The sequence below is a fragment of the Sturnira hondurensis genome, unplaced genomic scaffold, assembly GCF_014824575.4.
Source record: "Sturnira hondurensis isolate 20B ecotype Veracruz unplaced genomic scaffold, ASM1482457v3 Scaffold0006413, whole genome shotgun sequence".
NCBI lineage: Eukaryota > Metazoa > Chordata > Mammalia > Chiroptera > Phyllostomidae > Sturnira > Sturnira hondurensis.
The window spans coordinates 58,789,220-58,804,798 of NW_028079044.1; the positions used below are offsets into that span (position 1 = coordinate 58,789,220).

At 55.6% G+C, this 15,579-nt stretch overlaps 1 protein-coding gene across 2 annotated transcripts in view; it reads left to right on the forward strand.

The window, feature by feature from the left end:
- The first annotated feature begins 367 nt into the window (after positions 1 to 367).
- The window catches only part of LPIN1 (lipin 1), an 88,747-nt gene continuing 73,535 nt past the window's right edge, over positions 368 to 15,579 (forward strand). Inside the window, exons 1-2 of one of the 2 annotated variants that reach the window (XM_037048730.1) lie at positions 368 to 521; positions 14,287 to 14,343. In XM_037048730.1, the coding sequence (XP_036904625.1) occupies positions 441 to 521; positions 14,287 to 14,343 (138 nt within the window). In that variant the 5' untranslated portion in view covers positions 368 to 440. The remainder of the gene's footprint in view (positions 522 to 14,286; positions 14,344 to 15,579) is intronic. The other variant, XM_037048731.1, reaches the window with a different exon arrangement.

The window sequence follows — 15,579 nt, forward strand, 5'->3', positions numbered from 1 at the left end:
TCCCCTTTGGTCTGAATCCCAGCTCTGTCCTTTGGAGCCGTGTGTCCTTGGGGAAGTTGGTTAGCCTCTGAGTTTCAGAGAGCTGGGGAGGAGAGAGTGAAGAAATGCTGGCCGCCGGCCAGCAGGGGCCGTGCCCCGGCCTGGCTCCTCTCACCAAGTCCACTGCGTCTGACACCTGTGGGACCCAGCGGCCTTTAGGACAAGAGGCGGTTCCAGTTGTCAGCCAGTCCCCAGGTGGGAGAAGATTTGCAATTCAACACTCTGCTCCCTATCTGAGCCTTGTGACTTGGCCGAGCTCCTGGGGAAGCCACCTGCCGGGTTCAGTGTCCCGGGCCCAGCCTCCCTGCTCCCGAGGGCATGTACGGAGCCACTGGCGACATTCTTCTCCCAGGGCTTGGTGGTGGCAGTGAGGAGGTGGCTAGCATCCTGAGGGTGGGACCATGGAGGAGCAAGCCAACACCTGTGGCTCCACGTGGGAGCCCTCGAAGGACAAGAGCCGCCCGGATTCACCTTGGTCATGGGTAAGGGCCATGCATGACCGTCCCTGGCTGAGCGGCACGGAGGGGACCCGTGGGATCCTTTGTGCTGAGAGGGTGTTGGGACACCAGTTGGGATGCGTGCATTCACATTTCGCCAAATAAGTGCTGGGACCGGCTGCCCCCCAGGGGCTCCTGTTATGAAGGCTGCATTTTTAGAGGTTTTAGAGCTTATTCCAGAATTGAGGACTTCGCTTTGCTTTGAATAGAAAATAAATAGTGATTGTTTTGATCCTCGAGATGGGCATACAGGGTGTTTTGAGGGCTTCCTGCTCCAGGCCCTTTGCTGGGGCCTCGAGCTGTCTGTGCCAGGGTGGGGGGAAGGGAGGGGTCCCCCCATGCAGTCATTGGACCCCACGTCTCAGAGTGTAGTGTGTGTGCTATGGGCTCCCCTAGATTCCACAGCCAGTGCCTGTGCCATCCTGCCTGTTCAGATCTCGTCCTAGCTGCCAGGGCTTTTTGGTGGGGTGGGAAGGGGAGGTTGTTCGTAAGTAATTATTTTCCCTGAAAGGCCTCAAGCACGAGTGGAGGGTGTTCAGCTCACGTCCGGCGGGAGTGATCCTGAGAGTAGGACCTGGGCTAGAACTCCGGCCTGGCTGTCCCTTCCACAGGGCAGGGGTTTGACAGATAGTGTCCGGGTGAGCCGTGACCCTCCGCCTCCGGCCCTCATCTGCCCACGGCTGACTGGGCTGGCACTCCCCGGTTCGGAGGGCCTCCGTGGGCCTGGCAGCAGAGACAGCCGGGGGCTTCCTGCCTCCTGGAGCAATGGAGTGAGGGGCGTGGCATGTGTGGGACAGACTGAGCCTCCTGGCTGGTGGTCACTTGTCACTCCAGCCAGGCTCATGTTCAGGGCAGCTTTTTCACGCTGAGACATAGTGGGGACACCCACAGGAGAAAGGGGACCCAGATGCTGTTCCCTCCTCTGGGCCCTTTGGGTGAGTGAGGCTGAGTGGGTGGAGGCCTGCAGAAGTCCCCTGGGACTGATCCGTGGCCATGCCTCTGTGGGCCAAGGACAGGGCTGGGACCCCCTGCCCTGCCACCCTGGGGGTGCTGTGAGGCCAGCCAGCCCCACCCTCTGATTACAGAGGCTGCTGTGTGGTGGGTGGGGCTCACGGGGCTGGGCCTTGCTTCCATTCCTGGAAGTGATCCAACACACAGCAGCCCCGTGCTGGCTGGGAAGTGCACCTTCCTCCCCCCCAGGGGCAGCGTGGGACTCCCGCAGAGCCCCCCACATCCACTTTAGTGACCGATGCTCTCCCAGCCCTGACACCCAGGTGTCAGTGCGGGTAGTATCTCTCTCCTACAACCGGGGCTGACGCCATTGTTACCTTTTGACAGGTGGGGAAACTGAGGAAACGGGGGCAAGGCGGGACTTGCCCCCAGCAGCGCAGGGGAACGATGGGAGGGGGACAGGAAGCCACCCGGCCCTGGCACTGTCAGCCTGGGTTGCCTCTAGACCCTGTGACCCGGGGAAGCCTGGGCAACACCAGTGTTCGGCTCATAGTTTTTGATGGTTCCTTATCTTTCCTGGTTATGAAAGGGTGCTGATTGTAGAGGATCTAGAATGTGCGGCAGAGTGTGGGTGGGTCAGAGGGCACGGTTCCAGTCACCCTTCCGTGTTCGAGTCTGGGCGCACGGCACATGGACTCTGCTCATTGCCCTGCAGCCTTGTTCTAATGCAGCCATTGGAAGGGCTTCAGGCCCAGCTCTTCGCCCCTTTTATTCCATAAACTTGCCCAGTCCCCTACGGCGCCCCTGGGGTTGACTCTAAAGCCCCAGGTTAAAACCTTCAGTGGCCCTTGTGCTGTCCTATGGGGGCTGCTGTGTGACACCGTGACTTTCCTTCCTGGGGGAGGTGGGCCCCTGTGGTGGGTGCGGGGGTCCCTGGGAGGCGGGTCCTGGACTCTGGAGCAGCAGTGCTGGCCCCCGTAGGGCGTTCACCAGGCACAGAGCCCGAGGGGGCCCAGGAACGTGGGCTTGGCTCTGACGTTCGCTGGTGCCTGGGAGAATCTGGCCAGCCCTGCTGAGGGGCCGCTGCGCGGTGGGGACGCTGGGAGCCCAGCAGGCTGCTCCGGGGGGAGAGCTGGCCTCCCACCTAGCACTTGGGGACAGAGGAGGGCCTGGCTCAGACGGGCCTTCAGCAAAGCAGAATGGGAACGCGAAGCAGGAAATTGGGGCAGACGCCCAGAGGGACTGACGGTACTGCAGGAGAACCTAGGAGGAGGGTGCAGCTACCGTGTCTGGGGTCTCGGGCTGCACTGGCTGCTTCCGGGAAAAGGAAAAGTGGCCCGGCCATCGTGGGTGCTTTTGTCCTGGGGTGGGGAAAGGGCCGCCGGCCGCCTGGGCACCTTCAGAGACGTGTGTTGCATCAGCACCATCCACCTGTGACGTTGGCCACGGCCATTCCGAGAGTCGGTGGGGCTCAACTTCCGGGCCCTGAGTGTGTGCAGAGCCATGTGGGGTGTGCAGAGAGGTGGACACCTGGCCCCCACATCTGGGAGGTCAAAGCAGAATTCGAGTAGGTAGGCCTGCCCCCAGCCAGCTGCCAAGTTCATGGGGTCACCGATCAGGAGGAATTCCAACTGGCGGGGCCGGGGAAGGGGTCTCTGAGACACTGGCATTGGAGTCCCCCCTTGGAGAATAGCAGGGTCTCCATACCCAGCGCCCACGGCAGCTGGAGCCTTTAGGGCTGAGGGCTGGGCCAGCCTGGGCGAAGACTGGCTGTGGGAGGAGGACGGGCTGTTCCCCTCCAGCGAAGTCTGCAGATCTTGTTCCCGGGATTTTATTTCTCCTTAGCTGGGACGTGCACAGCGACATCTGTCTTGGTCAGGCATCTAGGAGTGGTAGGAAGCAGATACTCAAAGACACAGGACCCAGAGTGAAGGGGGGGGGGTTGTTTGGGGGGCAGAAGTTCAGGCCTGGGCTCAAGTTCCAGTTTTGCCACTTACACGGTTCGATTTCCTGGAGACTCAGCTTTCCCACCTGTGACACTGGGATTACAACACCTGGTAATAGGATGCTCACGGGCATATAGTAAATGGAAGCTGGTATTAACAACAGCACTAAGCCTGAAAAACGAGACCACCTGTAAATATGACGGGGAAGAGATAGCAGGTCATCTCCGCGTGGACCACGGGTCTCAGCACCGTGAGGAGGAGACGCCCAAGCCCAGACCCCCTTCTCTGCACACACAGAGCAGGACTCTGGGGGTCTTTTTCATCTGATTCTGTGACTCTGCTGTGTCCGGGCAGAGAGCCACTGAACTGGAGTGAGGCAGCCTGGGGGGTAGCCTTTTGTGGCAGGTGGGCCCGGAGCTGGACCTGAGTGATGGGAGGAGGGGCTGGGAAGGAGGGGGAATAAAAGAAGAGGCCTTTGAAGTGACGTCACAGGCGCTCACTTCCTCCCACAGACGCTCAGGCGCTGCAGGTGTGCCCACACCTGCACTGCTGGCTCCCCTTCCCGCCTCCTCCACGGCTCTCTCAGCCTTCAGTTTGACCGTGCAACTGGGTCCGATAGTGAGGGTGAGTCGGGTGAATCTGTCAGAGTGTTATTGTTTTTCACTTAGCAGCTGCATGGACAACATAGTGGAAGGGACTGTGGGTATGAACGCACTGAGATTCGACGTGAACTGTGAACACGGGCTGGCGTCCTGCTGGCCCTGGCTGTTCCGAGCCGGAGCCCTGGAACCGGAGCCCTTGGCTGGAGCAGGACCCACCAGGGGGACGTGACCATCTCGCCTCCCCGCCCACCCTCCAGGAAGAACCACAGTGACGATGCACTGAGGGGCCCTGCGCACCACCTGTGGCCCCGGGCGTGGTCTGACCACAATTCTCAGCACCTGCCCTCCCTGACACAGGACCTTTGCTACCAGTGAAAACACCCAGACCCCTCTCTATAGATCTGGGGCAACTTGGGAGGTGCAAAGACAGAGAGCTTGGTGTCCTTTCTCCACCCTCCTTTGCTTTTCCCATGTCAGCCACCTCCTTGCCAGCCCCCACTTCCCTCTCCCCAGGCAGCATAGTTGGAAACCCCTGCAGGGCCATTCAACTCTTGTCTCACAGGCTGGAATTCTTTCTGAAGCAGCACAGAGGGACAGTCTCTGGGCCCCTGCTTGGAGGACTGAGCCGTTCTGCTTGGTCATGGCTGGGAGGCTGGACCTTGTTTCCACACCCTGCCTGTCCCCATTCACCCCATTCACCCCACTCACCCCACTTACCCCATTCACCCCATTCACCCCATTCTTCACCCCAGAACAGGGCAGCGAGCCTTTAACTGCTATCATTTGGGCCCCATGTCCTGTCTCAGAAATGCCCCCAGAGGGCGCTGTCCCACGGTGACCCAGGACACGGCAGCCTTAGGCAGGGATGATGCCTCCCTCCAAGCCCCGCTCCATGCAAGTGGAGGACAAATGGAAAATGAATTAATATATAAAACATTTCAGCCAACAGGAAGGGAGTTTTGTTGGCATTCTGGAATGAACTCTCTTATTCTAAGGACAAGACAATTTGAACTTCAACATGGTTCAAACTAAAGGAAAAGGGGACTTGGCTAGCGGGGGGACTCTCCTGATTTGACCTAGGCAGAAACTGAGTTTATTAATATCCATTTGGTAGACACTTCACAGTTCATGGTGAAGCAAGATAGGATCGGGTTGCTGGGTTTTCTCCAATCAGAGATGCCCAGTGGGGGAGAGGTCACCAGCAGGACAGAGAATGTGCAGGCGTCTTGTTTAATGTTATTTTGTAAATGTTCGAGTTATTCCCAGTTTATGGATACTCTAAAGTGCTTTCAAAAATGATAAATGTCCAGGCGTATTATTGTTTTTGATGTTTACTGAGAGCTTTCTCTGTGCCCGGGACCCTGAGAGACCTTCCGCTTCTTGTCTTATCAGCCCTGGAGAGAACCCAGTGTGTGGCTCGTTCGGTCACCTCCCTGGCCCGAGGTCTCACAACTGCTTTGAAAGACCGTGCTCCCTCCACTGCAAGTGTGCTGCCTTTGTACTTTTCCCTGCAGAGCATTTGCAGGAGTGAACCCTAACTTTCCTGGGAACCCCTGCTCCCAGCCTGCCTGTGTCTGCCTATCTCTGATGCCTGGGGACAGAGGTCTGGTTCCCAGCAGAGACCGTGGTCACTTCCAACCCATCCTGGGACTCGATGGCTCTGCGTAGGGTGATGGTGGAGGCGGGGTGGGGAGTAGCAGGACAGACACTGTTCTCCCTGGGTCCTGCCCTTGCGAACTTTCTGAATGAAACAATGCTTAATGGTGTTTGGGATCCTTGGTGCTGGGTGGGAGGGGCCTCTTCTGCCGCTTGTGCTGAAAGCTGGCCCCAGGGGAGTCCTAATAGCCACTCTTGGTCTGGAAGGTCAGAACCGCTTATAGAGTTTCCAGAAGAGACCAGATGTGCAAACGGCATTCATGACCTTCCTGGGAGTCAGACAGTTGACTTTTTGAGTCTTAGTATATCTGTGTCAAATGTCATTTCACTGCTTTCAGACCTCTCAATGTCCTCTGATCCTCAGATTCTGTTATCCGATGTATTCATGTTACACCTGAAAATCTGACCTATTTGCTTTCCTTTTCTGACTCCAGTTGAATGGACAATTGACAAAAATATAGTTCCCCACTCCATCTTTTGTTCTCCCTCAGCACATTTTCTGACTGTAGACTGAATTCCCATTATTATCGTGCTTCTCCTTAATTTTTAAACATATCCACTTAATGTCTAATTCAGTTTTTAATTTTTTTCTTTTTTAAATATTTTATTTCCTTTTTTATCTTTAGAGAGAGGGGAAGGGAAGGAGAAAGAGAAGGAAAGAAACATCAATGTGTGGTTGCCTCTCACATGGCCCCCACTGGAGGTTGGGCCCACTACCCAGGCATGTGCCCGGACTGGGGGTTGAACCTGTGACCCTTTGGTTCGCAGCCCGCGCTCAGTCCACTGAGCTACACCAGCCAGAGCTAGTTTTAAATTCTTTATTATTTTTATATGCCTGTAGGCTGGCAGTTGTTCCCCTCTGTAGTGAGGACGTATTCGTCTCCTGCAAGACTTTTCGAATTCGTTCTTTGCCTTGTATGTTCTACGTTGTCAGTGCGTGTGGATTCATTTTTATTTGCCTCCTCAAAGCTCAGAGCCTGCTTCCACTCACCTGTCACATCTTCTCCGTTTTAAGGGATTTTCAGGCGTGGGCTCAAGAGCTTCTCTTCTGTGAGGTCATCGATTCCCTTTCCTAGCACACTCATCAGACGCAAATGATCTCTTCGTTCCTTCGACTTGCTCTGGTGGCTGAGGTCTTCCTTACTACACTCCACTGCATGAGTTCTCTCGTTTATGGCTTCTTGTTAGATTTTCCCCCCACTATCTTGGTATTTTTGTTTTAATTTAAATAACTATAGCTTTCATTTCCAAGATATCTAATTGGTTCTTTTCCCTAGCTACTGGGTAGTATTCAATTTTTGTTCCTTTCTGTTACATAATTTCTATGTTTAGTCGAAGTGCTTCCTTAATCTATATCTTTAAGCCCCCTAATTATACTTATTCAGAGTCACTGTCAACTGTTCAATGAAATGACTTGGGTGTGAATTCATCTAAAAGTTTGTTTGCTTGCTGCCTTTCTGAGCATTATATCTCTTCCTAAGTGTGAGAAGTTTTGCTCTGGGGCTCGTTTTGCTGAGCATTTTATTTGTGGTGGTTACTTCCCTCTAGTATTTATCTCACACCCCGCCCAGTGCACTGAGGCCGGGTGATCTGAGGGCTACACTCTGGACCGGCAGCCTCTCCAGACCCTGGGTGCTGCCCAGAGCCCCAGCCAGACCTGCAGGCCCCCTTTAGGGTGGTGACGTTGGGGAAGTTTGGCGCACAGACTCTGAGCCTGGCAGCTTCTCAGTCTGATTCCTATTCGGAAGGTCGTGTCCTCCCTCCATCCTCCAGAGCCTTAGCCCGAAGCAGTGGGGCTGCATTTTGAAGTCTCTTCCGTCAGCAGCAGGGACCACTTCCCATGTGGGGCTTCAGTGAGGAGCCTAGTTCCTGTGCGCAGTCTCACGTGTCCCTCCCCAGGGACTGGCCACACCCTTGGCTGCTGGACCTGAGCCTTGAGACCAGCACCTTTCCATTTCCCACCTGTCTTTGGTTCACGACAGCACTCGGCTTGTTTTTGAGCCTAATGGCGTCATTTTGTTTCATCCTGTCATAGACTCTGAGTTTGGGTCAGAGGGCACGACTCAAGGTACAAATTCACTATACCATCTTTGACCATAACTCACAAACGTACTTTCTACTTCAACCCAACACCGATAAAATGTCTGAGAAGGAACCTGTGAGAATACAGCCAGTGGCATGATCTCATCCATCTCAGCTGATTTCCACATTCTTCAGGAACATTAGTCTAACTGCCTGTACTTAGTGCAATGCGACCCAACCCGAGTTATCCTACCAATCCTTTGGGGCATCGATGAAGATTTTATCAGACGCCTTGTGAAACCTTTGGGTGCCCACGCCTGGGCGTGCCTGCGTGCATGCCGGTGCCTGCCTTTGTGTGGATGATTGACCCCTGGTGGGGAAACCTGATTGTCCCATGAAGAATGAGCGGGTTTACTTTGCCAGAGTTGTGCCGTCTGGCACCTGCCCCTTTCTTACCAGTTGCCAATGCCCGTGGCTTTCCAACACCAAGAACAACTTACTCTGGACTTGCAGGGTCAAGTGCATGCCGTGACTGTGCCCTAAACAGAGCCTTGCCTCACTGGCTGTTCTCAGCAAATGCTGGCATGTTCAAGGCAAAAAGTCAGTACTCCCCCCAGGATTTGGAATATTTTGGCTTCCTGTGAAAGTGCCAGGAGAAAGTCTGATCCTGTTTTCTTGCTTTGGCTCTGGCCCCGTGTGAGTTCACGCGTGTGACCTGGTCTGTACAGTGGGCTGCTGTAAGGGTTCAAGGAGGTCATACCGTGCACCCCAAATACTAGGCTCCCCTGGAAGTGTGGAGAGTTCCCGGGTTCTGTCACTAGAGATTTGATTCACCAAGTCAGAGTGTGGCCAGAGAACGTGTGTGTTGGTGCATTCTGCCATGGGTCCTGAGAAGCGAGCAGGTTTAGGTCCCGAGTGGCATTGTCTGTAAAGGGCTTAGCAAGTAGCCCTGGAAGCCCAGCAAGGGCTCCGTGCAGTGCCTGGCTCACATCCCTTACCCCGCATTTCCAGTCCCTCCTCCCCTCCGAGGTCCACTCGCTCTTGGGTTGCTCGGTTTGTGTCCATGAGGACAAACCACAGGCTGCAACTCGTTTAAGCTGCTCTTCCCCAGAGGTTTTCCTGCAATGAAACGGGAGGGAGGGCAATGTGTAGCCCAAAGTTCACTTCAATTTTACCATCACAGGTACAGAGGCTGTAGTGACTTTGCTGTGTTTGGCCCCAGGATAGAGAGAGAAACAGGAGCCTGGCCCTGCTCCTGAGATCTTGGGGTTATATTGCAGCTGAGAAATGGAAGGCATTGAGGCCAGCTGAAGTCAGAGAGAAATCTTATTTGGGTCAGGGGCCAGCCTTCCTCCTGTCCTTCAAATCACGCTCTGGGGACTTTCTCAGTACCTTTGTCCAGTTGTGAGTGGGACCTTTGAGGTCGTTGGAACTGACAAGATGAAACGGTAGGTGGAGCTAGAGAGTCAGAAATAGAAAAGGCAGAGCTTGGTCCTGGGGCCACAGAAGGCCAGGTGGGGCTGTTAGTTGCCTGTGGAAAGGGCTCTGCCCCATAATCTCTGAGCAAGTGGGATGTGGTTTGTTGGTGGGTGTTTTTTTTTTTTGCGTTTTTTTAATACTAGGGAATCATGGAATCAAATTTCTGGCACTGGGTGGTGGGCATGTTTAACAAGATGCCAATGTAACTCTGCTGGGAGGCCAGGTTTGGGACACACCGATCCAGGGATTCTGGAATTACCTGTGATCCAGGCACTCCACGGAGTGCCCTGGTCTGCAGGGTGGGCTGGTCTGACTCTAGTGCTGTTCAGAGTGTGGTCCTCAAACAAGCCGCAGCTGCGGGGCATTGCCTGGGAACTGCTCAGAAATGCAGATGCTCAGGCCCCACCCCAGTACCCGTGTTCTTTTTCTTCAGTTGATACTTTAAAAAAATACTGTTTCTGCTATTACAGTCATCCCAGTTTCCCCCGCCTTTGCCCCCTCCACCCTGAGCCCTGCCCCGCACCCTCAGGCCGTCTCTACCCTGGTGTCCGTGGTCCTGTGTTCTTAACCAGACCCCCTCTGACGCCTCAGAGCCCTAGGTGCTCCCCAGGGCTGGCCTCCCAGCTGCTCCTGGAAGAACTGCCCACTCCAGAAGCCTGGCTCAGCTCCCACGTTTGCAAGCCCTGGGGTTTATCTGCCTTCCCGGCTGCAGCTGTACCCCTGGTGGCCTGGGGCCCAATGCACAGGCACAGGAAGGAGGCCCTCTGGCCTCGCTGGGCTGAACCAGGAGTCGGGCTTTGGCTCCTGTCTCTCCCTGCCTTTGGGTATCACTGCTTAGGGGTTTGGCTTGTCTCCCCAGCATGGGGGTACACAGTGTCTGCTGAACCCCGATGACTTGCTGGCTCCTTCCTTGCCTGCCACTGCTCGTGACTCGGCCAGGCCTGGCCCAGGGCAGGGACAGGCCACTATTCGTGGAGGAATGAGTGGGGAAGAGCTTGGTTGCCTGCCTTTGTGCCTGAAAACCTGACTTGCACCCCATCAGTCAGCCTTGCTGGCCATGGGCACCTGAGGAGCTGGGGCACCCAGCCCCCTGTGTCCCTCCCCATCTCCCATAACACTCCTCCCTCTCCCATCAGGCCAGGAGTGAGACCCCAGGTCCCCAGGTCCCTGCAGCAATGTCAGGGGAAGGAGAGGACAGGCCCAACTTGTCACACCTGCCTCAGCTTTGGCCAGCTTCCCAGCACGGAGTCCAGCTTTGCTTATGGGCCTGGCTGGGGCTGTGAGTGGGCTGGTGGTGGCCAGATGGTGTCACTGTGGCTGGTGCTGGCTGTGTTGTCATTTTCTCTGAAGCAACAGACACACCTTCCCTTAGGTGCCCCTCTCTGCAGGTCCTAAGTCCCCAGGGGTTGGCTCTGTTGTCCCCGCCAGCTCAGCCCGTGGGGCACATTGTGTCCTGCAGTGTCGCAATGCCTAGGCCATCACCACCCCTCTTGGCCTCTGCTGGCTCTGCAGCCTGGCCGGGGTCCAGCTTCATGGCAGCGGCCTCAGGGGACCAGCTTTTGAAGAACAGACTGGATGTACCTGAGGTCAAGGGCTTTCTCCGAGTTCTTCATTTCAAAGTCCTCCCTGGGACGCGGACTGCTGACTGGCTCCCCAGCCACCCTCCTCTTCTGAGAAACACAACAACAGTGTCATATGGCTCTGATGTCTTCAGAGGCAGCTGTTTCTTCACGTTCTGGGCCAGTGAAACGTGCCTCCTTTTGAGTTCATGGGTCAGGTTTGTAAAGGCTGGGCTTTTAGACAGCCCAGTGCTGTGTCTGCAGACTCAGGAGCACTGGCCAGGGCGGGTAGGAGGTGGCCAGCTAAAGGGGGACGGGGCCTTTAGAGTGGACAGAGCGTGTCAGCTCTGCGTGCAGCCCTGGGAAAATGACCCTAGCTTTCTGAATTTCGGCTTCTCGGGTGAAAAACAGGATAGTGTCACCCACAATGCTCAGAGAAGAAGGGCGGGAATGGGCCGCGGACCTGGCACAGAGTGCGCGGGCGTTACTATTGCACACTGAGGGGGCTGCACCCGGGGCCATCAGTCTGCCTGGCTCCACGGGTTGAAATCCCTACAAGTGCAGATTCGAATGGTTACCACATCTCAGATGTGACTGGAGTGCTGGGCATGGTGTTCACAGATCAAGTCACCTGCGGTCAAGCGTTCGGGTCTGCCCCAGGTGTAGCCCCAAGAGCCTGCCCAAGTGCAGAAGCACAGCCCTGTGTCTAGAGCTTGACCAGCCTCGGTCAGGTGCACGATGCCCGGGGCATTGTGGGTGGGCTGAGATGGAGGCCACCCAGAATCCTAGCTTGTGTGGCCGTCACAGGCTCTGTCCTCCTGACCTCTGCCCCTCCCTCTGTCCTGGCCCAATGCCGCCACTTCCTGCCTTCCTCATTGGCTGTTGCAGTGGCCTCTGTGCCTCCTCCCCGTGCTGCTGAAGGCTTCGGGGTTGGACAGACCCGGCCGGGGTCAGGTCTCCACTTGGCCACTTCCACAGCATGCGACCTTGGGCAGGTGACCTGAAGCTACTCTGAGCCTCAGTTTCTTCATTTCTAAGTTGACGCTGATGTAACTTCCTCACTGGGAGGCAGCAAGGCTTCAAGAGACACATGTATGAGTGACTGGTCCGGGTCACGTGGCTGCTGCTGGCTCTGCGGTGCCACCCCCAGAGCCACTGTGCGCACCTGGCCTTCCAGGCCCTCCTCTGTGCCTGTGGCTTGCGTCACATAGTCCCTCCCCTGGACAAAGCACAAGCTAGGATCTTAGTCTTCAGCTAAAATCTAAAAATAAGTAAACAAGACCTTTGTAAAAACAAACAGTAACTACGAAAACTCAGTGTTTTCATCTGTAAAGAAAGGACAGAGGTAAATAGTTACCTGGTAGAGCCAATGTAAGAATCAGAAGACAGACTACTGTGTGAAACAATAACGCACCATACAAAAGTTAGCTGCTAGTCCTGGGCGCTGGGCAGGAACGGAAGCTCAGGTGTAGGCGAGCGTTTCTGAACACAGGGCTTGCTTCCGCCTCAGTCACACTGCGAGCTGCGGACACAGTCGGGGCCCGCTCCAGGCATCGGCAGCCAGGGCCGCCTGTCTGCCCACTTTTCGCCAAGAAGTGGGACTCAGTGGAATGCACGTGTGCGTTGGCCTCATTCGTGACTCCATTTTCCATCTCTACCTCTTTTTTCCTTCTATTCCTCACTTAACTGTTCACACCTGTCATGCTGGGATGGACAGAATGTTGGTATGACCCCAAGTCCGTGTACTTAAGTCAGAACCTCCAGTGCGATGGTGTTTGGTGGTGGGGCCTTTGAGACTTAGGTCAGATTCCTCAAAGGCGACCCAGCTCCTAGTGAGAGGACCGGCATTCAAACCCAAGTTCGTTTTCTGCGTCCACTCAGATTAGTAACAGTTGTTGCCCAGGGCCCGAAGGCTGGGCTCCCAAGCCCATGTTAGACTGTTGAATGACGACGAATAGCTGTGGGGGAAGGAGGTCATTTCTTCTTAGCTTTGAGAGTAGTTGTTGTGGGCATGCACGGGCTCCCCGCTTTTGGTGTTCTTGTGCTCACATCCCATGTCTGAAACCAGCCCAAACCCTTGGAGGAGCAGCGCTGTTGCCCCTGTGGCAGTCAAAGGCACGCAGCAGGGGCGAAGGCAGGTTCACCACTGTTCCTATGGAAAATAATATAAGGATTAATCAATTACGCCCTGGCTGGTGTAGCTCAGTGGATTGAGCGCGGGCCTGCGAACCAGACGATCGCGGTTCGATTCCCAGTCAGGGCACACGCTTGGGTTACAGGCCAGTTTCAGGCAGGGGCCAGTTCCCTGCAGGGGATGCACAAGAAGCAACCATACATTGATGTTTCCTTCCTCTCTCCTTCCCTTTCCCTCTAAAGATAAATAAATAAAATATTTTTAAAAAAGAATTAATCAATTATAACACAAGAATAAGCTGTTTCATGTAATCACAACTGTACACCTACTTTTGTTCCCCCCTTTCCCGCACGTATTTGGTGTTTGATTTGAGACTTGACTTTCAACCAGGACCAAACCCAGGCCTCGCGAGTTCCAACTGCTGCCAGCCTCCGTCGCTTCTCTCGAGAGTGTGAAGTCAGTGCAGCTGCCTGTGCCTCCTGTGGAGTTTGGGTTGGATGGGGCAGGACACCTGTATCCGTCTCGCAGGGCTTTCTGTGGCCTGCTGTGCTGCCCACAGGGGCTGAAATGCACTCCAGTGGGTGTGTCAAAGGCATCACTCCGTTAAACCCGGATTGAATTAACTGCCCAGTTAAGCAATTGACAGAGGAAGAAACCAACTGCCTTCCGTCACCTTCCCAGCGAGGGCCCAGACTTGGGCAGAACCCAGGAAGGCGCATCTGCCTTCTCTCCCGGGTTCTGGCTCACAGGAAACTACGCCTTTTATTCTGGAAGTGGTTCCAGGACTCTGCAATGCCCCCCTAACCCCCCCAAATCCATCCTGTGACACACAGGCCTGCTTGTCCCACCCATCCGTGGCTCCCCGCCACGTGCGGTGGGTGCACTCAAACCGCGCTGTCTGAAACCTCAGGGTTCTAGAGCCATGGCTGCGGACTCCGGTCCCCTTCCTTGACACCACCGTACCATTCCCTTCTGTCTCCTTCCACACGGCCTCCGGCAACAGATTGTGCTTGAGAAGGGCATTTAAAAGGAAGGAAAGGGAAGGGTCCCACTCGACCCATGTCTCCGGATCCCGGACCCGTCTCCTGAAGTTTCACTGACAGGTTCCGTGGGCTCTGGAAGGGACGCAATGCAGGCATGAGGGAGGGGAGAGATCGGTGGCTTTAGGGTGCTCTGTGTCACAGAGACCTCACGCTGACAGCACGTGCTTGGAGACAGGTCACCACAGCCTTTTCCCCTCACTGCCTTTCTTACTGAGACATAGCTGGCAGACCACAGAACCTGCCATGTCCAAGTGCACAGTCTGTGGTGTTCAGTGTATTCCCAGCGTCGTGCGATCATCCCCACCATCTAATTCCAGAACTTTTTCGTTCAATAACTTCTCATGGTTTTGTTTTGCAGATCCCCATAATGAGAGACCCCGGATGGATTCGAAACGTGTGGTCTTCAAACATCAACGTGAGTGAAGTTGCTGCAAATGTCCTGTTTGTACTTTTACCTTTCAGGGTGAGAGACAAGACTCTCCAACAAACTGTGGTTCATTGCCACGGGCGGGTGCAGGCTCCAGGCCAGCACCCGCCCTTCAGCTGTGTCTGTGGAGCTGGCCTGTAGCACTTTTCTCAGGTTTGATGGATCTAAGAAGGTGTTGGTTAGTTTCTAATCTCCTGTCCCTGCATTCTGCCCCAGGCAGGGGTGTGGTTTCACTGCCTCCGGATTAATGATCACTCAGCAGCTCCCTAGAGCGGACAGGAGAGGTTCCCAGCTGCACCCCTGCCACTGTTGCTCCACCGGTTAAGGTCACGTGTATCTGATAAGAAACACGCTGCTGCCCATAGCCCCTCAAGGTCCATTAGCAGATTCTGCCTCTTCTTCCTGTAATCATTGGCTCAGCGGTGGTCTCTGTGACCCCGCTTAGTTAGTGCTTTGAACTTGGCCTTGCCCGTGGGTGCTGTCTTTTGGGATCCCCCTAGACCCCGAGTTCTGCAGCCTGGGGACACCACTTCTAGCTTCCAGACTCTCCTCATGGATCTGCCGGTCCGGGCCTTGGTTGTTGGGGAGGGCTGTTCTGAGGGGTCCTGGACCGGGGCTCTGTGAAGAGCAGAAATTCCGTTTCCGAGGGGATTGGCAGGGATGGGGCCCAATCAGAGGGCAGGAATGCGGGCCAGCCGGCAGTTGGTGGCTGTTAGGCCTGGAGGCGGGGAGCCACCTCCAGGGGGGAGAGATGGGGCAGGAGGTCCTGGTAAGTGAGCCTCTCTCCTGTGGGCGGGGGTGCAGGGGCAGCCTGGGGTAGGCTGAGGCTGCTCTCCATGGGCAAGGCCCCATTCCCCAGACCAGGGCGGTGGCTGGGATGGGAGCCATGGATCTGGTATCCAGCTGCAGCCCCTGGCCCCAGGACTATGGGCCAGAGAGAGGCAGGTGGGGCAAGGCAGCCCACTAACCAGGCCTCTCCCGAGGGCCCTGGATGGGGCCTCTTCAGAGAGGGACTGGGCAGGAAGCCCTGGCGAGAAGAGGCAAAGTGACAGCAGACTGTTACTGTCTGAGCAGAACTGGGTTAGGAGCCCAAAGCCCTGGTCGCAGCTCTGCCACTCAGAGTGAGAGTGTCACCGAACAAGTCGGCTAACTTCTCCGGGTGCTGTTGCATCCCTCCCATGTACCTGGAGCGTTCCTTCGGTCCTGAACACGAAGGGCTAGCTG